The sequence below is a fragment of the Lipophrys pholis genome, assembly GCF_963383615.2.
Source record: "Lipophrys pholis genome assembly, chromosome: 11".
Classification (NCBI taxonomy): Eukaryota; Metazoa; Chordata; class Actinopteri; order Blenniiformes; family Blenniidae; genus Lipophrys; species Lipophrys pholis.
This window is the reverse complement of record NC_137631.1, coordinates 23,597,610-23,623,504: the sequence shown is the minus strand read 5'-3', so window position 1 is coordinate 23,623,504 and position 25,895 is coordinate 23,597,610. Positions and strand designations below refer to the sequence as shown.

Genomic DNA, 25,895 nt, shown 5'->3' with positions numbered 1-25,895 from the left:
ACTCCCAAAGCGTATGGCTCCTGATTATCTTAGGGAGAGCTGATTCCAATTTTCCAAGGGGTCCAACGTTTACTCATCACATACGGGACTGCTTTAAATAGGACGTGACAACCTTGCCGTGCACGAGGCTGTCGAGGGCCAGCAACCATCAGACCCACCAAGATCTTGTCAACACAATGAAATCAGGTTTAGAAAATGAGATTAAAGGCAGTGCTTTACATATCTGATTCGATTATTTCATCAGAAGAGATGGATCCGGTGGCAGATGATAATTCACTTAATGGCAGCCCCACTTTAAAAAATGTGCCTATAAATGGCAGGAGTGTATGTTAATTAATCTTTTGCCGGGATAAGTGTATATTAAATAACCAATTAGGTCTGCTGCATAGGAACATCGTGACGCTGGGACATCAGAAACCAAAAGAAAAACAAAAGGAAAGCGACACAACAGCGTTTCACAATGAGGTTTGAAAGACAATACAACTGAAGTGTCATTATTTAATATCGCCATCGATCCCTCCAGAATTTAAACGGGTCATACCAACGAGTAACTATTTCTAACCAGTTCATTTGTTGATTAGTTGTTAATTGCCTTTCCAACCACTATGGGCAGGAGCAGGGCCGTAAATACCATTGAAGACATTTAGGGTATTTTTCCCTCAGTTAAAACAAAGCTTTGGAACTGTGTGGTTTTATGAGTGGATTCACAAACACACATTCACAACATACATTGAAATCACTTATTTTAAATGTTTCAATTTTAATTAAATTCAATTTGGTCGCTATTTAGGATAATGAGTGGTGGACCTCAGTATTTCTGAAACTCTGGCGGCCCTGGGCAGGAGTGTGATTTCCTGAAAGTGTGGGGGTGATATTATCCACTCGGTCTACATATCCTCCTTCAGCTTAATTACTTTATTGCAAGCTGGGTCAAATCCATGTCTCTCTCATCGGGATTTCACCAGTAAATCATACAAAACAATAGCAGGATGCAGGCAGTAGTGTTGGTTAAAGCCACAAATATAGAAAAATAAGATTCTTAATTTTCTAATCTGAACATTTGTTCTATATCTTTTGGGAGTTTCTAGACTATACATTTTCAGTTTGGTGTAGTTTAGCAACTACCGAAGCATTTTGAATGAAAATACACAAGGAACTGGACTATACAGCGAAATGAGACATTTAATTGCAGATTACTTAATCCACATAATAGTTCAAGTGCACCACAACTTTTTTAAACAAACTAAAAAGATTTAAGTAAGTGGAACCTTTACATTCATTTAAGTTTGGAGTGCTTAATCCATTTACTTCTTTTGAATGCTTGAGTTTACAATGTAGTTTACAACCTCAGTAAATCAGAGAGGGAGCACATTCACATTATTTAGTTTTAGGAAAACTTTGAACTTCTTGACATGAGTAAAGTATAAATTCTGAAATTTAGATTTGTTTTATCTTTTACAACAAAAGAATTTAAAGGTGTGGCTAACTCTCGATAATCATTCTGCAACAGTTTTAAAACGTCATACTTTTAATTTCACATTTACACCAACAATGAATGTAGATTTCTTTAGTTATTTCCTTTCTATATTCACTTCTTTCCAAATTTTACAAGGAATAATGCATGCTGCAGGTTGCGGTATATGGGACATTTTCTTTCTTTTTTTTTTTTTTTTTTGAAACAAAGAGTGTTTCTTTAGGTTTGTTCTGCTGTGATCACTTTAAACGGATATATGCAGCTCTTTGAGTATGTGTCGCGGTTTCAGGGTTCATATAAAGTGAGGGTTGAACAAAGTTTCCCCTGATTAATGTTTCATAGGAACTCATTTTTCCTCAGTGGCTTGTTTAGATCTAAATCTATCCAGTCTTTTGGGCTTTGAAAGTCTAAACACCTACTTTCCTAAATATACCCCGAGCTTTACTCTGTGGTTCACAACTTGTTCCCTGCCCGGTTTGATCCAGACAGGAGTTCGGCTTGCCCGAGTTCAGGACATGAATAATCCAGCCGCTGCATGCTCCATTAAAAATGGAAAGCTTTAAGATTGTGTTGTGTTTGTGGTTTTGGCCCGAGCTGCCTTGCGGAAGTACCTCAACCTCCCCTTTGATTAGGCGCGTTGAGATTGGGAGTCACTTCGTTGCATGCAAACAGGAGAGCGGGCTTCGGCCGGTGGAATAATTGGGACCGGCCACCATTTCATTGTTGGTTGCATTGCATGCTTACTCTGCCAAAAACCTCCTAAAAAGTACGGTGGATGACATCGGCAGTGGAGGGCTGAATCCTCTGCTTCCGTGCTTTTCCTTTTGTGTGTGTTCTCTGAGATGTATGACATGTACAAGCGAGCAGAAGATCAAGCTTCCCCATGGAACAAAGAGAACGCAGATGGAAAGCAAAGGGCATTGGCTTTTCTTTTTTCTCAAGCTTTCATTTCTTTCAGATAGTGGGCTAAAAAAAATATACACTGGAGGTCAGGCAGGCAATGGTATGATGCAACGACAAATGTGCACACGCACATACGCACGCTCAAACGGTCTCAGGAGGGAATCCACTGATCACCAAACAGCACGTCCCACTGTTGGCTGGTTAACCCCCATTCCCCGCTGTTCACCTGAGCTGGCTTAAGCGTGCATCTGTGTGCAACATATCGTCTCCACAACTTATTAATTTAGCTGCATATATTTATGTGAGCATCAACTAAAACACATGTTAAGAGAGTGGCCAATCAGATACGCATTGTGAGAGTTTAAGGCCACGTTTCCACGTACTCAGCATTTTACGAAAAGTGATATTACCAACAAATCTTAATTGACATGGACCTGTAGGCCTGGTTCAGAGCTACTATGAGCATGCCAAACCTGTAGGGGGCATTGTAACAAGAAGCCATGCTAGCCAATCAGGATCCTGGAAATAATACAACATCACGATTGGTGGGAGTTATTTCCTGTACTTTCACAGTTCATTTGTTTTGGACCGATAAAAAAGCGGAGCTCCTCCTAAACATGGTGTTCGAGTATGAAACTAAAGAAGCACAAGAAACAAGCACTGCTTTCACTTTATCCATCTTCATCACAGAAGTCAAACTGTAAACGAGGGCCGCACAAAAATGACGCTGATGATGCTTCTGTCACCTACTGTGACGTAAATCACACGTAAAGACAAGAGTGGCCGGAGTTTTCAGGTTTCATTGTTCGTGGTGACTCGTAGCTGCGTTTATGGGTAAATCCAAGGCCCAAATGCATCGAAATATCAACGTTTTAGTAAATATCAGGCTCCGTGTAAACCAGGCCTCACTCTGTCCCCTCCTCATGTCTGATTGCTGTTGGCCGTCCTGATGTCTTTCACCTTTGCCTGAGAGTGTGAGGTCATCGCCTGGTGGCTTGGGTATAAATTGGGCTTGTCTTGTCTGTTCTGGTTGTCGGTCTGTCAGTGTTTCTGTGCCTCAGCGTGGCTGCATTACTACAGTACGTGTCTGTTTTTCTGCATCTCTGCATTCCTCTGCCTTTCTGCGTTCTGATTCCTCCGTCCTCTTGCGTTGCAGCTTCTGTTTTTTTTCTGTCGACGTCACTCCAGAGAACTTTTGGTTTTTGGATTCTTGGTTTCTCTTTGGACAATAAAATGAGTTTTGCCTTCAACTACGGTGGTGTCAAGGCTTTCTGAGTCCTTCGCCCACACATAACATTTAATAATGAGCTTCTTGTTAAATGAAATCTTCCTGAAAAGCCAAGACCCTTGTGCAATTTGATGTGATTCAATACAGCCGCGCCGCTGTAAAATCACTGAGGTTTTAATGTTTTGTTTCGCTTTAGTGATCTCAATTTAAATCTCACGCCATAGTTTTGGGAATGGTTTCTGTGGAGTATGACAAGTCTAACATATATGAAAAAGAATTCCTAAAAAAAAAAACTGAAACAAAAAAAACTAAAGTACTTTAACCACAGTGATGTAAGAATTTCTCATGTATTATTTCCACTTTAATAAAAAGTCAGATTTTTCCTTTTGGTTCTGCTCATTGGAAACGACACCCAAGGATATGTACAAGTAAATACATTCAATGCAACCAATTTTCTTTCTCACGGACTCTTCTTCTTCTCCCTTGAATGTACTATAAAGTCAAAACTAATCAGACCAGAGAAGCAAGTGTACGTGGGCCTTCATGTATAATATTGTTCCATAGAAAATAACAGCCACAAACAATACAGTCTAGTGAAGATGAGAGTACAAGAAACATAATGCCATATCATCTCTCTCTTTCCCTTTAATGTGCAGTAAGCATTGTGACTAAAATAGGCCCACAAATAGAAAATGTGATACATATTTCTCCGAGCATTCTCACCTAATTAACTTCCAAATAGCACATTTTAGTTCACTGACGACAATAGGACTCGTTCCAGACAATATGCCAACTTACTAAAGCCATATTTTTTCTCACTTTACACTTAGCCGCGTCGTGTTTTATTGCCTCGTGCTTTTTCTGTAGTGATGATTAGATGAGTGCTTGTTATCCTCACATGAGCTTTTATTCGATCCCCCCAATTCCCCCCCCCCCCCCCCCCATATGAACTTTGGTGATCTCACTTGCCTAAATGTCACGGCGGCTCTGCGCAGCCTCAACGTTTGAGGCTAAGCAGTGTCGTCATCAGCCATCAGGCAGAGAGAGATATCCAAACAGGAGAGAGACAGACGGGCGGACAGACAGGACAGTCAGGAGAGAAGACGGACTTCACGGTCCCGGGGCGATGAATGCGACATCCATGTTTACTAATTTGTCCCTCAGTTGGGCGACAACAAACATCCTTATGTAACATATTTCGATAGACACGCCGCATATCAATCAACGAATCAATACAGAGGTCAACGCTGGATTAAAATGCCTCTAAGAGGACGAGAAAGAAAATGCAACAAAATGGAAATTTTAAAAAAGTGAGCAAAAAAGTGAAAAAATAAGCTTCCCTCTGACTCTCAGTTCACACGTACTTTATCTCACACTGAGTAGTAATTTTGGTGTGAGTGCCGTGCACACTGTTTTTCACATCATTTATATTTTCAATTCCGGTTGGGGTTATTAACCAATTCAAGACATAAAACTTGTGTCTTTAATGAAAAACATTGTGAATTGATATAACATCTGTAACTGTATAAGCTGTTGCAGCACTTCTAGTTTGTTGAGAAAATGGTTCCGTATCAATCCGCACGGACAAAGAAAGTGTCTAGTGGCAGTTTCCTTCTGTCTTCTCTTACAACCGGGTCAGTGTCACCCTGTGAAGCAATGAGCTCTGCTCCCACACACACACAGACCCCACACCAACGATCATGGAAAAAGACCTGTGTGGTCATGGGAAAGGGCGAGGAAAACTGGGATTTGAGTGTGTGGCAGGATCTATATTTGAGTAAATGACGGAAAGCAGGAGAGAGAGGGGGAAAAGAGACAGAGAGTGGATGTGGCTTGTCCCCAGCGCCCCGCATCAGACAGAAGTCCTTTTGGCCTGTCATTCACCGTCAGCTTGTATTAGAAACTGGAGGAAACCCCTGGGAGAGAGACACAGCAATGGAAAGACAGGGATGAAAATTGCAGGAATGACAGAGGGGAGGAGGGGAAAAAAATACAGAGACAAAGACAAAGGAGAAACGAGATGAGGAGGGGGAAGGAGGAAGAATCGGAACACACCAGAAAGTGGTGAAGAAATGTATTTTTATAAATATGTACAAGGATATTAACTTCTTGTATAATAATCATCCACTAAAATATCTGCACTTGTTTTCAAATTTATGTTCCTTTAAATGTAATGTATGTTTTATGATGCATGGAAGACGCCCAGTCCACACTATTACTACATTAGTTCATCTTAAGGAAAGCAAAACTTTCATTTGGCTCCTTTCTATTGATTTTAGTTTGTCTTTCAACCCTACAGAGCGTAATTAATAATATCCATTATAATTAATATTTAATTGAGAAACTAAGACACTAAGATAATAATACTTCAATCATCACATGATATTGCTTTATTTCCATTTTTGTCTCTGAAGTCTGATTGCAGTAGTTACGGCATAGGAAGTAAGTAGAATTTGGTAAAGTCTTGCATTAATTTTACTCCTCCATCCTTCAGTTAGGCTTATACTATTAATGTACGTGGTAGAATTACTTTCCAAGTTACAGAAAATAAAGAATAACATGTGACTTGAGAAAATAACTACTAAATCACCTTTAATAGTGTTCCTGACTAAGGCCTTTCACATTATGTTCACTTAGCTTTAGTGTGTAGCTGTAGAACCACTATTATTATTATTATTATTATTATTATTCTTATGCAGTTGCACAATGAAGTTAGCGCTCTTGCCCCATTGCACTTGCTGTAGGTTTGAGTCTGAGCCAGGCCTTTTAGATAAAATAACATCTTTATTGTCAATTGAGATTACAATACACTCAGATAACTCTCTTTATCACAGCAGCAGTTTGCTGTGAAGTTTGCATGTTATCGAACTGTATTAATCCCCTTAGAGAACATTTCTTTACCACATTGACACATCGTTAGGCAGCCACATTGCGTGGGGGGGAAATGGTGGTCGCGAAGGGTCTTGCTCAGGGACCCCCGGTGCATTGCTGTTGGACTGTGGGATGAAACCCACGCAAACACTGGGAGAACATGCAAACTCCACAGGGCGTCCGTTCTTCCTTTGCATACGTACTTACTTGACCCATCACTCCTAAGAGGAGCACAGGGAAGCCACAAAACTAAGCCACTCTGAACAATCTTGAGCTAATGTGGTGATCTCACGCCAGTTTAACAAAGTTCTTGTTCTGCTGATTGTTTCCAGCTTAGACTGGGCCGCTTTCTCTTTCTCCAATTCCAAGATGGCCTTTCTTATTGTCACACAGTCTTTGGGTTTCCTGAGCATGTTCCCGATCTACCTCTACTTCCCCCTGCATATTTGGTGGGCCATTTTTCTTGATTGGAAATTTCTCATAGATCTTCAATACAGATTACCAAAGGCCATCGGATTCCAGGGATAGAATGCATCACCGGTTAACAGACACCTGGACCGTGTCTGTGATGGTTTTGGTTACAATCCAAGGCAAACAGCTTTGATGTTACTGTACTAAGATCTTCAGCTTGGTCGTATGGCTCAAGTTTCTGGATCTCTATATTGGTCTCAGCAAAAGAAAAGCAGATCTCGCTTTACCAATTCTTGCCTGCACGTCTTCTTCAGAGCTACCATTGGGAGAAATCACTCTGCCTGGGTAGGTAAAGGAAGGTACATCTTCAAGGGCTTCATTTTCCAGGGACGGGGTTATGCTGGTATTGTTGATTCTCATAACCTCAATGAAAACTATGCACATTATGCACTATAGGCTGAATGTCTGTCTGTCTCTGTGTTCTGGTGTGATGGGCAGACAGCCTGTACAGGGGAATTCTTGCTGTTTATGCTTCATATCCAGTTTTTAAAAAAAATATAATTAACTATAAAAGAAAACATTCATAATTATTGTTATTGCACATTACCTGCCAGAAATACCGACATTCATTACATGGTGGCACATGAAGTGGGTGGCTGACCCGATTGGCTATCTCTTCTGCACTCCAGAGGATATTTCTGTATGTTTTTCACTGTAAAAACTGAAGTACATGATACACAATGTGACAACTGACAATTCTTACAATAGTGTTGTTTTTTTCACCACTTAAGTTGTTTGTAGAACAGCTTGTGAACTGCACTGAAGAAGCGGCTGTCGGAGAGAACGATGTAACCAATGGGAAATGTCAATCCTGACATTAAAGTTTCGTTGGAAAATGAAGCGCTCACAAGCAATCTCTTTACAAAAGGGAAATACTTGACTTAGACAAGAATAAATTATCTCTGTACCCCCTTTACAACCCTCACTAAAGCGTCTGTGGATCTACCCCTTTTACACAGACAAGAAATGTCTCCTCCAGGCAAAGGAATTAAAGACTTTACAAAGCAGCTGCAGTAAATCACTCAAATACTGTGTCGAAATAAATAAACGAGTAAGTAAATACGATAAAAACTACCTTCCGTGTCAGCCTGTCCCCACTGGTTTGTTTCCCAGCGGTGCTCATTTGGCACACTTTCTGCTTTGCTGCACCTCCTCCTGGTATTCTTTAAATATATATTTATTCAGCCTCAGTATCAAAGATGCTTCTTTACATTCAGATATTGTTTGAGTCATTGTATCAAAGAGGGAAAGAGGAAGAAGAGAGAGATTTGCATGAATGATAAGCCGCAGTCTCACTGGGCTGCAACAAATTGTGAAAACAATTCGCGAAGGAGCTTCCCAGAATATCGGGAAAAACACTTGTTAAGGTTCACAATTTCCTTGTGTGAGTCGCACTGTCGGTTTCAAGAAAATAAAGAAATATAAAGAAATGTGTGTCTTTAGCATGTTAGTCTGATCTCATCAACCCTGGTGCCTTCATCAGGTGTTTCCTGAACTTGAAGACTAAAGACTGGTCTGAGGACAGACATGAGTCAATGGCCTCGTGTGAACGTCGAGGAATTGTTTCAGGACATTGGTGTGTCCGTTGCAGGACAGTGGTATGCCCCAAAAATTCAATGTTCCATCTCGTGGTTGTGCGAATCTCAAGGAAGTGTATAGTATAACCTCATGCATTCCAATCCCAACGATAATATTAGCCAAGGCCCCGGGTACACGACGGCATTTTTAAGTGAAAACGCTTTAACTTCCGCAGCGTCTTGAGGGTTCGAGGTGGAAGTATTCCCAGTTGTCCCAATTCCATCTCCGTGTAAACGAGGAAAAGGCAACTTTGCCGAAACGTTGCAATTGCGCACCGCAGCCGTAGCAAGTAGATATTCGTCACATGCGTGAGTGGATATTCTCCTGGGATTGTGTAGTTTTAACGTTGAGTCACCCGTAATATCTTTGCAATGTCTAATCGTTTTCAAAACTCTGTCGAAAAACTTTTCTGAAACAAAGAAAAAGCAAAAACGATGTGCTTTCACTTGACTCCGCCAACAATTCATTTGAAAGTCTTAAAACATTGGTGCATCCTATGTAAAGCACCGATCCGGTGGAACTCCAATTTACAATGGACGCAAATCTTGTTTTCTGGCTGTTTTGTTTCTTTAATTGGTGGCGAACTGTTCCGGCCCAGAGGGATAGTGGCTGTAAATGGATTTCACTTATATCACAAGTTTCCACTACTTAAGCCATCCCCGAAGCCCTTTACATTTTTAATCTAGCCCATTCACACACGCTTTCCCACGCCAATGGAGGCTGCTGCCATGCAGGGCGCTCTGCCACACCATTGGGAGCAATTTGAGGTTCAGTCTCTTGCTCAAGGACACTTCAACTGGGGAACAGATAGGGAAAGAACATGCAACCTTCCGATTTAGACAGGACCCACTCAACCAACCCAGATGTTCCAGCTCTTTATGTGAGGTAGGTTTACCAGAGGGACACAAGCAGTGATAGATAGATAGATAGATAGATGGATAGTGTGCACAGCAGAGGAAAGAGAAAGGTGAGTCTGGGAGAGAGAGAGAGAGAGAAAGAGAGAGAGAAATGCTCGATAAAGTGTTGGGGCGGAGATGGGGCGGTCGGCACGCGGTGATTGGAAAATATCGAAGACGCGCACGCGCTAATCCGATGATGAGTCTCCGTTACCGGGGGAGGGAGGGGTTTGATGAAAGGGAAAAAAAAAAAGAAAAGCGCGTGTGAGAGAGAGAGAGAGAGAGAGAGAGAGAGAGAGAGCCGGACCAGGGCGGGAGAATCGTTCGCTCACGAGCCTTTTGTGTTTCAAACTCTCATATCTCACATATCAATAATTCAAGTGCGCGCGCGAGAGAGAGCAGACGGAGCTCCCCCCCCCCCGCCCCCCGCGCGCTATGAGTCCCGCTGCCTCCTCACTCGTCCAGGGCCGCTCCGCACCGCGCACCGCCGCCGCTCCGCGCGTTTCCAAGTGACACCGTAAAAACAAAAAGCTGCCGAGAAGTCAGAAAACAGGAAAAGAACAAGTGAAACTGGGAACTCGGTTGGAGATACGGAGGCAGACAAGACAATTTCTCCCCCTAAAAAAGGAGGAGAGACTCCCAGTAGAAAAAAAAAAAGGAAGACTCCGCCGCGGAGTTTACAGTAGGTGGGTTCTATCCAAGCAGAAGGAACGGATTCCACCTGTAAAACGAGCCTTTAACAATAAAAGGTTTAACCGGGGAACACACGGAAACTCCTCCAACTTTCCCTTTTTTTTTCTTTTTTTTTTTTTTTTTAAAGAAAGAAAGGAGACCAGACCCGCGCGTCGAGGTGTGAAGACGTCTGAAGAAGTTGACGGATCCGGTTCGGCATGTTGGCGTTTTGCCTGCTGAGCGCCGTGTGGCTCGCGGTGAGTCCGGCCAGCGCTCAGAACGAGACGGAACCAATCGTCCTGGAGGGAAAGTGCCTCGTGGTGTGCGACTCCAACCCCACCTCGGACCCCACGGGCACGGCGCTCGGGATCTCGGTGCGCTCCGGCAGCGCCAAGGTGGCGTTCTCCGCAGTCCGGAACACCAACCACGAACCCTCCGAGATGAGCAACCGGACCATGGTCATCTACTTCGACCGGGTAGGAAACACAGTGTCCGTTTCTTTATTTACAGTAATTTAAAAAAAAACACCAAAACGAATAAAAGAAGCCAAGTAAGTTCCAGTTGAAGTCAGTCTGCGTATAGTGTCTGAGGAAAGAAAGCTTGTGACGTTATATGGCGCGTGTCCAGTTTGCATCGGTGATAGTTGGAAGTGTAAAATGTAATTTCTATTGAGGCACCAGAAGAAATAAAATTGGCTCGTTTTTTCTGCGTTGAGGAGCACATCAGACTGTTGCATCGTATCTATTTTTTTTTTCATTGGATGCACTAAAATTCAACTTGGTTAAAGGATGGTTTTGCCTAAGACAATAAAACCGACAACAAAGAAGTCATCAGGAGGCAAATGCGCTTTTTGGCACAGTGGTCGGACGTGCGCGCGGATGTGTCAGGTTTTTTGGAGATTATCAAAAACTGTTAGAGCGAGTCCTTTTCCCTTCCCCACCGGTATCACGTGTAATTTCCAAAGTGATCGCAGTAAATGTATAGCACGGCAGGAAGTCTTTCTGAATATTGCAACTTTTTGAGCCGACAATGGGAGAAGACATCTCGCCAAATAATTTAGTGACGGCGGGTCGCAGGGGCGCAGTCCTACCCGCCCGCCGTTAAAGGTTAATTCTCCCTCAAACTGCCGTTCAATTACACGCCATAGCTCGTCTCCATCCATAAAACCAGACATTTGGCTGCGGAGATGCATAATTGAAATTTTCATTTGAAAGATTGATTCAGTTCCCCTTTCATTCTCCGTAAAGTTGCGAAGTTCTGACAGAAAAGTGTGGATGTAGGCAGAGAGTTATTCCTGCACATCAGTGAATCTGTAGGGCCAGAGGGCCCGTGGGAAACCTGGGAAAGAAAATATCATCCAACAGCATATAGGTCGAAAAGCGAAAAGTCATACTTTTTAAGATGTAGACTTTGTCCGTCTCTGCTTTGTTTGTCCATGATAATAATCTTTTAATGTGCTCATGTCTTTTGAGCGCAAATACTGTGACAGTAACACAGCAATGTCCTCTTTCTTCTTTCCTTTTTTCCCTTCCTTCCTTCCTTCCTTCCTTCCTTCCTTCCGTTCCAGGTTCTAGTAAACGTCGGGAAGAATTTTGACGAAGAGAGAAGTAACTTCATCGCACCACGCAAAGGGATTTACAGTTTTAACTTCCACGTAGTGAAAGTCTACAACCGCCAAACTATACAGGTAGCGCTTGTTCGTGTGTTTGTCCTTACTGTGTATGTATATGTGTGTGTGTGCCCGTGTGCACGGGGCTGGACCATGGCACTATCATCCCCCTCCTTTCCCCTGCCTCCTCCTCTTCCTCTTCCTCTTCCTTCTCTCCCCCCCCCCCCCCTTGTTTTTCCCTTCATAAAAGTTAAATACCAGCAGAACTGGCAGTCATTTTGTAGATTTTTGTGATGCCTTTCCCAAGAGTCAACGGCAGAGGCTGGCATGAACAGATCAAAGCCAGTCACCCCCCACACCCCCACCCCTACCCCCACCAATCTGCCCCCCCTGCAGGCCCAATCATAATTAATCAATACATGCACAGAGGACACAGAGCCAAATGAAGCTGCATGCAGCCTGTAGGAGGACGGGATGCTGTGGCTCCAGCAGCTTCACTTTCAGCACCACGGACAGCAGCACTTCCCTTTCCATCCTCTCTCCCTCTCTTGATGAAAAGAGGCAGCAGGCTGACTGAGATTTTTGATTATTTAGAAGATTAAAACATTAAGTACATTTTGAACGGAGCAAACACAGACAGGCATTTTAATATCCTCGCACATGCACACAGAGCTGCACGCACACATATTTATATATACACTATGCACAGGTTTTGTGTAGAAAATGGTGCGTCCCCCACTTATTTGTTTATCTCACTCGTTCTGCCTCCAGTGCACCCTCATCAAAACTCCCTCTTTTATCCTACTAACAACTCCTTTTATGATGCTTTGGATGTATTCTCCACATTTCTTTTGATGTGTCAAGCGATAAGAAGTACTCCAGCAGTCTTCAGCCCATTTCTAGCATTTAACATGCTCCTGATGACGCTTTACAAGGCACACGACGTTAATTACAATGTAGCTCTTGTAAATTAAACTGTTGTGTAATTATGCTTTTGGCTCCCTGGGGCTTCAGCATTATGCTTTGCCACTTATACTTTATTATTGGAGTCTTGAATTAATTAGCACGGCAGCGGCAGCATTAACAACAATAACAACAATGAGAAGGGCGGGCGTTTCTGAAGGGGAAGAAAGCTATGGCAAGCTCCCAGTCGTAGATACGAGCATGCACACAGATAAAGGACGGATGGCAAACAACTTGACTCATGACACTGAGGTAATTTAGTCTGTCAGACGTTGCAGATTATGATGGGGATCATGCCTGTGACATTATAGTTATTACCACATTGTTGTGTGTCCAACTGAACTGATTGGAAAGTTTTAACTTGGTTAAACATCAAATAAGGAAAGCTGTTTGATAGCCTTAATTATAAGCAGTCTTGTGTATTTAAACTAAGTGATAATTAAAACAGAAAGCACTCGTGGCAATGATATATGAACAGATTTTGCATTTGTAAAGCTTTAAAGTTTCCCGTGGACTTCAGTGTTGTTATGAAAATAAATGAAATGACAAACGCAGGCAAATGCAGCTATTTGTAGGCTTTATGCTTTCGCCTATCCATAACTCCTGGATGACTCAAAAAATCTGCTTTTAGGAGTACCCTTCTAACAAACAACAACAACAACAAAAACATGTAAAATCTCAGATTGAGTGTTTATAAAATGCTTTGTTCTGGCACGTTCCTGACGTGGGGTGTTCTCTCTCCTCCGAGCCTCCAACCTGTGTGCCGCTCACCCTCAACCTCTTCCACTCATCCTCCCATCCATCCAGCGCATCTGCTGTGTTGAAAACTCCCACTGTTTGATTGCCTTAGAGGCAGCTACTGTGGCGCACGCAGGAGATGAGAGACAGCAGGAAAAGTAGAGCAAATGCGAGGCGGCAAGAGGGAAAGTACGAGAAAGAGGAGGGACGAGGAAGCCATCGAGCAGAGAAGAAAGAAAGGAGGGAGAGAATGGAGAAGGGGAGGTGATCTGATGTGAGGATTGTTGAAAAAAATTATAAATACAGAAAAGAAGGAGTAGAACAACAGAATAGAAAGAGAAGTCGAGACCAAACAAACCACAGGAAGGAAAAAAAGACATGAGAGACTATTGATTAGCAGGTGCTGGTGAAAAGATAAACAGTTTTCTATATCTCTCTCTCTTCAATCCTCACCTGTGCAGGGATTCATCTTTCTACATGACAGAGGTGAGAGGAGTGAACTATTTCTCCTTTCTTTTTCCCAACAAATTAAGCAGAAGCATTGCAAATTAAATCCTGTATATTCTCTGATCTGAAGCCGGCTCTGTCCACGAATGCCACCTCCGCGAGCCTTCCTTGCGGTAATGGATAGCTTCCTGTACAATTTTGGAAAACGGCTCATAAAATACACATCAAACACTTTGGCTGAAGGTTTTATTTCAGGTGCAGTTAGTTACTTCTTTTTTTCTTTTACGCGTTTTACAGCCGCTCTATTTGAAATCAAACCGAGATGAATAAATTCCCATCATGAATTGAGAACATCTTGTACCTGCAGCTCAGAAAAAAGATCTGGCATATGGAAACGACGGATATCAATACCCACGTTTGATTGGTTGGCTATTCAATCACGCTTTTCTATTTTTTCCCCTTTCTTTTAAAAAAAAACAAAACAACCTATACTGTCATGACCACAATGCTGTTTATTGTAAATAGTTGCAGGTATTAGGAAACCTTCAGGAAAACAATCGTCTCTTATTACCAGCCTCATCGTGGGTTAGACGACATCTTTTTTGCCATCACTTCTGTTTTAAGTCAGAACATTTCTACCATGAAAGCATGGCATCAGAGTAAATACAAAACGAATAGTACAATGGGGTTTATTGTAGTTTTGCAGTGTTGAATGAGTGAAAATTACTGCAAAGTTAGGAGTCCAATCCTTCAGAAGGCGTTCAGCTCAAAGCATGGTGAAAGCAATACAAGATGCCTCACAATGTCTGCGTCTTACAGGCCTTTCTGTTCCTATAATCCCCCCCGTCCATAAAATATAAACTGGAGGCATCGCTTGAAGCTGCTGACAGCACATTATTCAGATAATAAGGGAGCTTTTACTTTAAACACACTGCCATTCCCCTTTTTTTTTTGACTCCAAGTACCTTCATCTTTCCTTAACAAGTTGTTGAATTCTTTCAACTTTTTCAGTGCACCTCGTTATTTGTAGCTTAGTTTCATATGCACGCGCACACTCACACACTCACACACTCACACACTCACACACTTACTTTTAGGTCAGGAATGTCGTCCCATTCTGTAACAACATGGAGAAATCCCAAACTTAATAAATACTTCACAGCAGAGAACAGAAAACAAAATCCTTTGTCATTAGTAGCAGAGTAGAAAAAGCCTTTAACAAAACCAGTGTGGGCTAGTACATTTACTTTATTTTCTTTCTTTCTAAATAGTGGCTCCAAAAGAAGTGTCAAACTGCCACCAAGACAGTCCAATCTGACCACTAATAGGCTACATGACTTGTAATTTTTAATTAAAGTAACTGCTTTTCCTAATTTGTCCTCAGGGGCATCACAATGTTAATGTAAGATTTGGCCGATGTAAGTTAACACGCAGACAAAACTGAACAGCTGATTGGAGCCACATTTACAGGAAAGAATAGCGGCATTTTTTTAAAATCCCATTTTTAGCAAATCCCTTCAAACACCAGCTTTGAAAGGCAGGCTAAAGTATCAAAAATGATAAAATATGGAGTTTTAACTTTTGATTTTAAGATTTAAGACAGTTGAAGTAGCATAGGATCAAGGGCATTTTAATCTTAAGTGAATATACTTAAAACTGTAATAGTTCCACAATTACTGTGTCACTAACTTGCTTTTTAAGATATAAATAGCAAATGCATTATGTTGATTTAATACACCAATTTTAGTTCTCTTCATCCATTATGATTCAGAATCTAAATTGTAATCAATTTAATCAGAAGTACTCAAATAAATGTCTAGATAACATACATTTGCTTGTCGTTATCAGTTTTAGTCATATATATTGGCCAGAGTGCTGCGCAGATCATTGCATATGTAACGTGTTCTTAGCAGCACCATTTTGATGTGATCTATAATGGATGTGATGTGACTGTGACCTATATGATAAACTGCATTTAAATGTCACAACGTGCAGGCGCTGCCTCACGCGTGATTAAAGCGATGGCAAATTCTGTTTTAAAAACACTTTCAAAGATTGATACGTGTATCAAACTACTGAGCTTGAAACTCCGTCCACATCCCTCCTCGACATCCTTAAATATCATCAAAGAGTTTATTTAATACAGCCTGATTCCCCCTACATTCATGAGACATGGGCTCCAGGCAAATATGGCAAACTGTTTCACCTCAACCATTGGTGCAATATGCATTTGTATATATATATGTTTTTTAAAGAGACAGTCGATCAATGAAACTTGTTGAACGGACATTATTGTATTATAAAGTCAAAAGGACACTGAAAAGATCAACAGCTTTTAATAATTTCCTTCCCTGAACAAAATGTGTCTCAACAGCTTCTTTTAGTTTGGCCACAGACAGTTAACATATTCACAGAACGAGTTCACCCCAGACAGTCCCCTGCCTGCACCGCCACATTTCAGCCTTGTTTATGCCTTGAACACATCTGGGGGTCATCCAGACCTCATAGCATCACACCGAGTTCTTTCTCTTCTCACTGGGCTTTTCTTTCTTTCTTTGTGGGTCGAAAGTAATTCAATGTGTGGATTAGTGCAGTCAGCGTAACGGGTATCAAAATAGCGAATAGTCCACACTGTATACATTGATTAGCCAGAACTTTACAACCACTGATTATCTCCTTCTCACTGCACTTGTGGAAGGTTTGTATTCTGCATGTTGGAAGCAGAAAAATGGAAAAGCCGAAGGTTTTGAGTGGATTTGATAAAGGTCAAATTGTGATGGCTAGATACTGTGCCAGAGCACCTTAAGAACTTCAGCTCTTGCGGGGTGCTCGCTCGCCAAAAGGCAAGCTCCTGTAGCTCAAACGGCTGCAGAAGTTAATGCTTTGGTTTTGATGGAGGGCCGGCTCCTATCCTCCATCTCACTGAACCTCTAGTTGCTCTCATAGCTGGTATATTTGAATGGATAAATGTGACGTGTGAACTGAGACTGTCCAAGCGGTAAGATACACAATTGAGTCTAGTGGGGGTGTCTACTGCTGTGGTTTCAAGCCTGGGGACTGGGACCTCCTTTTGAAAGAATGCCACCGATAACAGGGAGTCACATGGGTTTGTCTGCTCTCAAGCTGTCAGAATTAGTTATGCAGATTAAAAAAAAATCTAGGGTGCCCCATGGCTTTTATAGGTGGCATGTAGGTGTGTCCAACAGCGTTTGGCCTCTCTGTAATATTTTGAGCGGGCAGCGATGCGCCAGCGTGTCGTATCATAAAGATGTGCGATGCAGACTGAGGAGAAGAGTGACACCAGAAGAAAAACACCGAAGCATTCGAGTCTTCTTCGTGTGGTTCAGACGGTGCTCGTCCTACAAAGTGGAGATACAGGAAAACTAGAGCCAAGTCAAAGCTCCATCAACGCACATCTTATCTGCTCCTTTGAGAAAGTGTTAGAGGGAAAAGCAGGTGAGAAACAACAGAGGCCGTATATCCTGGGAGTTGTCAGATCTTGTGCACAGACAATGAATTTCAAGTGTATTCTGCAGAGGAAGGGTCATTTTTAGATATATGTCAGTGGGATAGATGTGGAAATAGAAGTCAATTGCTCTCCTCCCATTTTCAACCGGACTCATATAATCAACAATAAATAAATGAAATGGCTTTTATGCAGAGGAACTCCAACAGGGCTGCTGCACACAGAAAAAAAGCCTCTACAATAGTGTTTCTGTCCCCTGGTCCTATAGGGACCCACTGCCCTACATGTTTCAGATGTCTGCCTGCTCTAACAAAACCAATTCAGCCATCCTGGAGCTTTGCTGAAGCCTGACAGAAGTCCATTCATTCAGTGTTTGAGCGAAGGGAACATCAAAAACTATGCAAATTCAGGAGGCTAAGTAGTCATCTTTTAATCTCAGCGAGATTGCATCGGAACAGGAGGCCTGTATCCGTGCCACACACAAGTGTGGCATTATAGTATGGATTTTAAACTTTTTCAAAGACCTTTCTGGTATTTTATATTCCCTAATTAAGAGATACCTATTGATAGCCAGACGGCGCTAATGAGAATCCAAGATGCAGAGCAATGCCTTTTGAAGAACGCTTAAAAAGGTCAAATATGTAGACTCACCTTTTGGCTCATCTTATGCTCGACTTTCCTTTGTGAAATGTGACATTGTTCTGAAGTATGTTAGGATATGATGTGACATACATGGGTATTTATTAGTAGAAGTTGAAATTGTGTACGGGAAAATCCTGAGATCTTAGCCACTTAACGCTCCACTTATTGGAAATATGTACATGTATAATATAGTTTATTAACATGATTTTCAGCTGGGCCACACAAGCGCAGCATGCTCCACAAAGAGAGAAATAACGTGCACGTATTTACCTTAAACAAAAAAACAAAAAACAATCAATGAGTTGTATTTGTGTCGCACTGAAAGTATTTAAAAACTCCTTTATGTCTGTATATTATCTTTATACAGCTTTATGTTGATTGATTTTTATCCTCAAGTATGAAAAAAAGGAGGTGTTGGTAGAGAAGCAGTCTTTGGAAATTCATCCCGCACAGAAACCCAACACAAGTGAGTCATTAGCACTGTGGGTATAGTTTAAAATAGCGTGTTTAGATTTCATGCAAGCGATGTTTAACTTTAGCGCAGAGGATTTTCTCCACCGTCGGACTAATAATTGCAAAAACACTCTGTTACGTATTTGTACCCTTCATATGTTTGCACAATGACTGGACTAAGAAATCCCTTTATTATTTCAAGAGGAAAATAAAAGGCAAGTGTCAGACGCATGTACTGCACACATGAAAGTAGGACCGCATCGTTCTTCAAAACATGTGCTCCACTACAATAGAGGACGGGAAACATCTTGCTTTCAAAGATGTACAATGTTCTGTTTTGATGGAGAGGCAGTGAAACCACTGGTGCCACGGGAGCTCGGGTGTTTAGATACATGGTCGACTTTAATGTCACAAAGACAAGATCAGTCACTTTTCCATCAGTTTTGACCACATGAACCGTTTATGTAAGGTGCAACATCTTGCCTGAAATGGATAAATGTTGACAAACACTGTAACTGTTCTAGAATTTAGACCAGATGCGGAGAGCTGGTTTTGCCACTTTGACTACCGACCAGCGTTTCACTGTAATACGGAGAAACCAACAAATGGGTTCGGTCAAATGCATTTTTCATTAAATGATGCAGTTCCCTAATAATGCACAATTTCAGCATGCAGGGAACCTGTGATTCCCTTCATGTGAAGTGTTTAGGGGACATATGCAGGCCGCAGTCTGCTGTAGGGAAAATGTGGAAGGTCTGAAAGTAAAGTTTATGAAAGTAGAAACGTGTGCATCTTGATGCCACATTTTGATTTTGTCTGCAACACATCGTTACATTAATTCTTACTAAAACATGAACGATTGCAGTTTTTGTTCTGATGAAAGCACCTTATAGGGCACTTTCATTAAAGTTGATAATGTTAACCTGAGTTTGAATATAGTGTGATAAGTAGAACTCGTGTCCCACTTTTATGGAGTCAAAACTTTAAAAATACCAAATATTTATTTTCCAGCTCAGTTAAGCCCCCTAAAAAAACATTTTTATTTGATAGTTTTATCGCACTGTTTTGTTTAAAGTTTGTTGAGTGCTTTTTTGATTGCGTCTGACTGGATGGAGGAGATGTTTGATCAAAACAAGGAGCAGCACTCAACAGCAGCATGAATCTCAGTGTTTCCCATTATTTTATTATGGAAACAGGAAATAAATGCTACCGAATTATGTCACAAGCCCAATAAAGGATCTGTATTATCGTTAACCTCTCTCTGTATCAATTTATTCTGATGCCCTGCATTGTGTAGTTGGAGCTTTGGCAGGTGACTTGGAATAGCCTACATAGTGAGTTGGTGATCGTGTCTATAGTTTAGGACCTTTTAGTTTGAGTCTACAAGGTGAAAGCTGCAGGGCAGACTGTGTTAACGCTGCAGAGGGAAAAGAGCAGCTTGAGATTTCTTACTACACCTGGACCAGCAGCTACAACAAGAATACAGACCGTTTTCCTCCAACCTTCATGATATGATGGTCACATAGTTCAAAATTCTATTTATTCCTCATCAGCAGCTATTTATGTTGATTCGTTTCCATTTTGTGACGCCATCTTCATATATTCTTTGTATTATTGACTTTTTAAGGACCTGCTTTACTGCAGCCTGTTGTGAATATTACAGGCTTGTTTGAGTTGGGTAATTGAATAGAAATATACTATATTATATCTGGGATGCGGAATTATGAGACCACCTGCTGTTATTGAAGTTTTAAAATGATTAACTATAATTACTTTTCATTATCCTCTATGGTCTGACGTTTGGCAGCTGAATCAGAGTCGCGTTTGTCTCACTAAAGATAGAAATATGATATTTGAAGGGCTGAGCGCCGGTGTTTTCCTCAAGTTAATGATGTTGTTCCCAGAGGCTGTATTCATGAAGAGCGGTGAAGATCTGCTGACATTTGTAAGGTCGGCCTCTGTGCCTGGGTCTCTAATGCAAATAGTTCAGTGACGTTGTTGCCCTTTGCTCTGGGTGCTTCCCCATCATTCTACAGCCTCTGCATTGGTTTTCCTCGTGTATTTATGTCTCTGCCTGTTAAGAGGAAGCAGCCATGGTCTGATGGTGACTCTGCACGCTGCTATTCCTGAAGGTGAAATAGTCGTGAAACCATCATTTCATCTTTTACACCTAATTTTTTTCCTATTACAGGTCAATTATTATCAGCATGGTGCTAAATTCAGTTGTTATTCAGCCAATCACACCACAGCAATCCCACAGCACCTCACAATCAAACAAAAAATACTAAGAAGACAAAAAAAAACCACCTCCAAATGAACAAGCATTGGCTTGCTCCTGTGGGAGAATAAACCTGCAGCACAGGAGTTTTGTGGGAGGATGAGCCCGCCTTCACACAGCTTGATCCACACTGCGCCCTTCAATCTCACACTGCCCGTGCTTTGTCTCACGCCAAATACGTAGCCATTTTCTGGTTGAATTCCGGAATTCCTAATATCTTTCCACATTATAAGATATAACCGTTGGGATGCAAGAAAAATATAAAGCTTTATCCCATGTCATGCTAGTTTGATGATTCATATGTAGTCTGCAACTGTCGTACATAGGCCTTATTCATTTCTATTAGACTTACAATAAATTCAGCTCTGGAAATGTGTATTTTAACAAAATTAATAGTCTCAGGCTGCATTTGTTAACTATTATCGCAAATGTTCCTATGGTGTTGTAATGTTTTATCCTCCTGGGAGCTGGTTCCACTTCAGTAGAGCCTGAGAGCTGAATGCTCTGCTACTTATTTTACTTTAGAAACCTCAAATAAGCAGTTCACCTCAAGATCATAAGCAAAATAATACAACTTCAGTTAACCAACTTCATTCACATTTGTAGATACGTAATATAGAAATTATATAGAATATGCATTTATTTCAAAAGACAAATTCAGGACAATCAGAGAGGGTACACAGTTTCAGGAAAAAATGCTAACGTATCTAAGTATTCACCTATATCGTCAATCAAGACTTCATTCAATGCCAGTATATATATAAGGAAAGCAACAGGTTGATTCTTCTTTATGTGTACATTAATCCTCCTGTTTTTAATCTAGCGTGAGTTTTAAAACTTTCCTCCTTTTACTTAAAATGCCAAGAGTCATTGCAAATGATCCTTAACTCCACAACCACCATTTCTCTTCTCTGTATCCACTTTGAATGGTGAATAATTTCTTCTGTGCCTGTTTTCAAAATGTCACGAGGAAGAATTCACTCTCAATGAGGTTTCCTGGTGAGAAACAAATGATGGAACGTTGCGGTGCAGACCTTACGGATTATGCAAGTCACAGTGCTGGCAAAGGTGAAGAGGCTGCAGTGACCACTGCGGCACTCAAGGAGAAGAAGTTCATCACACTTGAGAAAAACAGCCTCTCTATTGGTGTGCAGGAGCACAACAAAGCACTTTTCTGCAGTGCTATTTTAAATGAGTTTTAACAAGCCACAAAATTTCTCTTAATGCATGGAACAAAGCAAAGTGGACACGAGCTCAATACTAGTTACCGTATGTAGGCGGTGTAATAGCTACGCAGCGTCTACTAATTGAGATTTTAGTTTTCTGTAATTTTACAGTTTAAATTAACCCCTCGAGAGAGCATTCATTGAAATATTTGCAAATTGAAAAAGACACGCTTTGTGCAATACATCCACCCCCATACTCTGTACATGTCCACACTTATAGGCACAGTGTGCATATTTTTCTATTGTATTGTATTTTTATCTGCTTTTTTTAGTTCCTGCTATGTGTGCTTCTTTCTCTGTACTATCCTGCTGTACCACTACAAATTTCTCCACATGCGAGATAAATAAAGGGATATCTTATCTTATCTTTAATATAAGGACAAACACTTTTTGTATTTTCAGTCATATTTACTTGATTTAAAAGTTGACCTAAATCACACATATTTCATGTCTTATTTCTTTAAAAAAAAAATAAAGAAGTGTCCCAACAGGGAGTTATGTAAATATTAGTTATCTCATTATGCAATATATTTTCAAAAAAGAAACCCAAACATGACTTTTTAGATGCACGTTTGAACATGGACAAATTGTAGCGTTCACTAGTTTGATGTGATTTTGAGTCAATAATCAAAGATCTTGTCACTTTTTCAACATATTTGGCAAAAAACAAAGTGTGAATCACAAGTGTCGTCCTTTTCCATAAACATCACACATCCTACAAATCCTGAACAAACAATCTTCATCTCACTGTCCTGCAGCACTTGAGTTAGAGTCTGATTGTTTTAAGGTCACACAAAGAAACACTTACGTTCCCAAATAGGATCACTTTTCCAACAAGATTATCTGTTCGGCGGTTGAAAGCCCATTTCTGAAGTTCAGACACATATAAAAGGGATCGGTAAATTAAATTTAGAAAGGTCTTAAAAGAGGTTACAATTACAGATTTGATCTTCGCTGTGTGGAAACACAGCTGTATTTCCTCAACAGTTGCTTAAAAATGCATCAGTAAACCATGTGCAGGAGGAAAACATTCTCCTTCAAAAGACAAATAAACATTGCTGAACCGGCTTTTCAGGCACAAGTTATAGGTAATACCAGTTTAGCTTCATCAGCATAGCGCCTCCAGATTGACGCGTTTTAACAACACCCGTTTAAAAGTTGCACCACTGCAGTCCCCTGTGCATAATTGTGCTTTTATTGAGCACAATCCACCTGCAGCTCTTTCACTCTGTCGGCGTTTCAGCAGGAACCTGGTTGGATCTACTCGGTTTATTTGTTGCAGTGAGCTGTTGCCAATTCGTCAGCATCTAGTTTAAACGATCGATTGATCGTTTAAGTATAAATGTCAATCTCAGTCTGTGTAGTTATCAAGTTACCAAGTAATGTCAACAAGGTGTAAAAAAGTGTAGTGGTGTGGAACTTATCTTTATCTGTGTTTCGATGTGCCTCCATGTTATGGATGTTAGAGTTGGGCAACATGTAATTGATCAGGTATGTAGACTGTCAAAAAGAAGCTGGAGCAATGCAGAACCACATTTGACTGAAGTATTTGGACATTAACCTACATGAAATGAGGGCTGCTGCAGGTAGTGGTGCCAGCCACACTCAGATCAGTTTGACATCTGGTCTGAGAAGATCGAGCAGCACAGCATTGCGCCTCGCAATATCTGCCATTAAAGGCTTCGGGAAATGAATGGAACACATCGATAAATACATTAGAATATTAACTGAATTTACTTTTTTTTTTAAATGAAAGGACTCATCCTAATTGACATTTTCATTTTGTTGACGGAGAAATTTATCGCCAAGAACATAACTCTAAGTCATGACAGCACTTTACTGAAATAAATGACAAATTCATCAAATGGTTGTGCATCTGTGACTGACCCTGGGTCAGATTCTAGAAACCCTTCATTTTATGAAACATTTAAAGCTCAATGGGTGTCACAGACCTCAGACAGATGCACCATCATTATGTCTAAATGTATGTCAAAACAGAAAAAGACAGACAAGAAGGAAATGAGGACGAAACTTGACAATGGGGAAAGATGTGAAGCTAAATGGAAAAAAATTATGGAAGTAAAAAAGGAATGAGCATTAAAATAAATGAAGAGAAACATGAAATTGGTACAAAGAAAACCAACCAAAAGATTATCATTGTCATGTCAAGAAAGTCAGCTGGGCAGGGATTTATGACGCAATAACAGGATGTCATTGTGTCGTTTTTCATTAAGTGCAGCGCTGAGGAGCCGGACAAGCTCTATTTACATATGGAAAGCCAGATTTCCTCTCTCCAATATTTTTTCCTGCCATTAAACCCTTTCTCTCTGCCACCCTCTTCCTCATTCCTCTCTCTCTTTCTATCTATGTTATTCTGTCTCCCTCTCCATTATTCAGCCAGTTAATTGGTGCATTATGCATTAATGAATGCAGATCGATCGCCGCCTGACATGATGCGAAGCCCCTTTTATCGTGCTTTTATATTTATGGCTGGTAATTGTGAGGGTGGATGTGTGGTTGACAGTGTAAGAGCGTGTGTATATAAGCATATGAGGAGGGAGGACACTTTTTTATTTGTGTGTGTGTGTGTGTGTGTGTGTGTGTGTGTGTGTGTGTGTGTGTGTGTGTGTGTGTGTGTGTGTGTGTGTGTGTGTGTGTGTGTGTGTGTGTGTGTGTGTGTGTGTGTGTGTGTGTGTGTGTGTGTGTGTGTGTGTGTGTGTGTGTGTGTGTGTGTGTGTGTGTGTGTGTGTGTGTGTGTGTGTGCGTGCGTGCGTGCGTGCGTGCGTGCGTGCGTGCGTGCGTGCGTGCGTGCGTGCGTGCGTGCGTGCGTGCGTGCGTGCGTGCGTGCGTGCGTGCGTGCGTGCGTGCGTGCGTGCGTGCGTGCGTGCGTGCGTGCGTGCGTGCGTGCGTGCGTGCGTGCGTGCGTGCGTGCGTGCGTGCGTGTGACCAGTCTTGTACTTCGAAACACCATCGACACAACTTTATTAGAGCGATACATCACTAGCACTCACCACACACTGAAAGTGTGTGTGTGTGTTAAAGGAAAAACGACAGATATTCACTCTTTTTTCCTGAACTTAACTGCTAAATATTTATGGACAGCCATAATATTATAACCACTGAACGTTGATGTGTGTGAGAGAAATGTATGTGGGAGAAATCGGTATATAAAAGGATTTGAGTGAGTTTGACAACAAACAAAGTGTGACGGCGTCACGACTCGGTCGGATCACCGGTGGGTTGTTTCTGCACTGCAGTGGTCAATTTTTGGCAAAAGTGTGTACAAAGAAGTACATGGTCACGGGTGGTTGAGAATAAATGATGCCGAGGTCTATTGAAGTCTGTGGTTTGATGGATTACGGCTGTTTTATTTAGAATATGAGCACAACAAATTCTTCCATTTTATTATTTTACTATATGAAGAAAAGCGTACCTAAAACTCTTTTCTTTTTAAATTTAAAATGGCAAAATATCACACTAAGTTTTTGTCTTTGGAATAAGTAATCTAGCAATAGATTGACAACATTAGTAAGAAAATAGAGACATAATCGAGATAATAGAGAATAAGTAATTCAGTAGAAATTAGAGAAGCAATTACATAACTTATAATTGGCAAATACTTTTTATGCATTTACTCATGAAGACACATTTAGATAGAGGTGAGCAAAGAGAAATAAAAGAGTAATTAAAGTCTAAGTTTTTAATTGGGGTTAGAGCTGATAAAATTAAGAAAAAGGAAAGAAAAAACAAGAAGAGGGCTAATGCAATATTCGGTAGATGTTAGTATTTTAATGGCTGATTGGTGTGTAGGCCACGATCTTGGCGGACATGCCTTTAAGCTCTATTAATGAAGGCTGTGTTTACATAGTAACTTTAAATTCTGTCTACTTGGGGGATCAAATCATTAATGGAGGTTACACCACCTCCTTCGATTTAATCGTCGCCCATTTTTCAGATGGAACCAATCTAAGTTAGATAAA

At 41.1% G+C, this 25,895-nt stretch overlaps 1 protein-coding gene across 1 annotated transcript in view; it reads left to right on the top strand.

Annotated features, from left to right (window-relative positions):
• Positions 1–10,311: 10,311 nt before the first annotated feature.
• The window catches only part of cbln1 (cerebellin 1 precursor), a gene marked incomplete at both ends in the record, with an annotated part of 23,668 nt that continues 8,084 nt past the window's right edge, over positions 10,312–25,895 (top strand). The window contains 2 exons of the mRNA XM_080474914.1: positions 10,312–10,569; positions 11,661–11,780. Coding sequence (XP_080331040.1) covers positions 10,312–10,569; positions 11,661–11,780 — 378 coding nt within the window. The remainder of the gene's footprint in view (positions 10,570–11,660; positions 11,781–25,895) is intronic.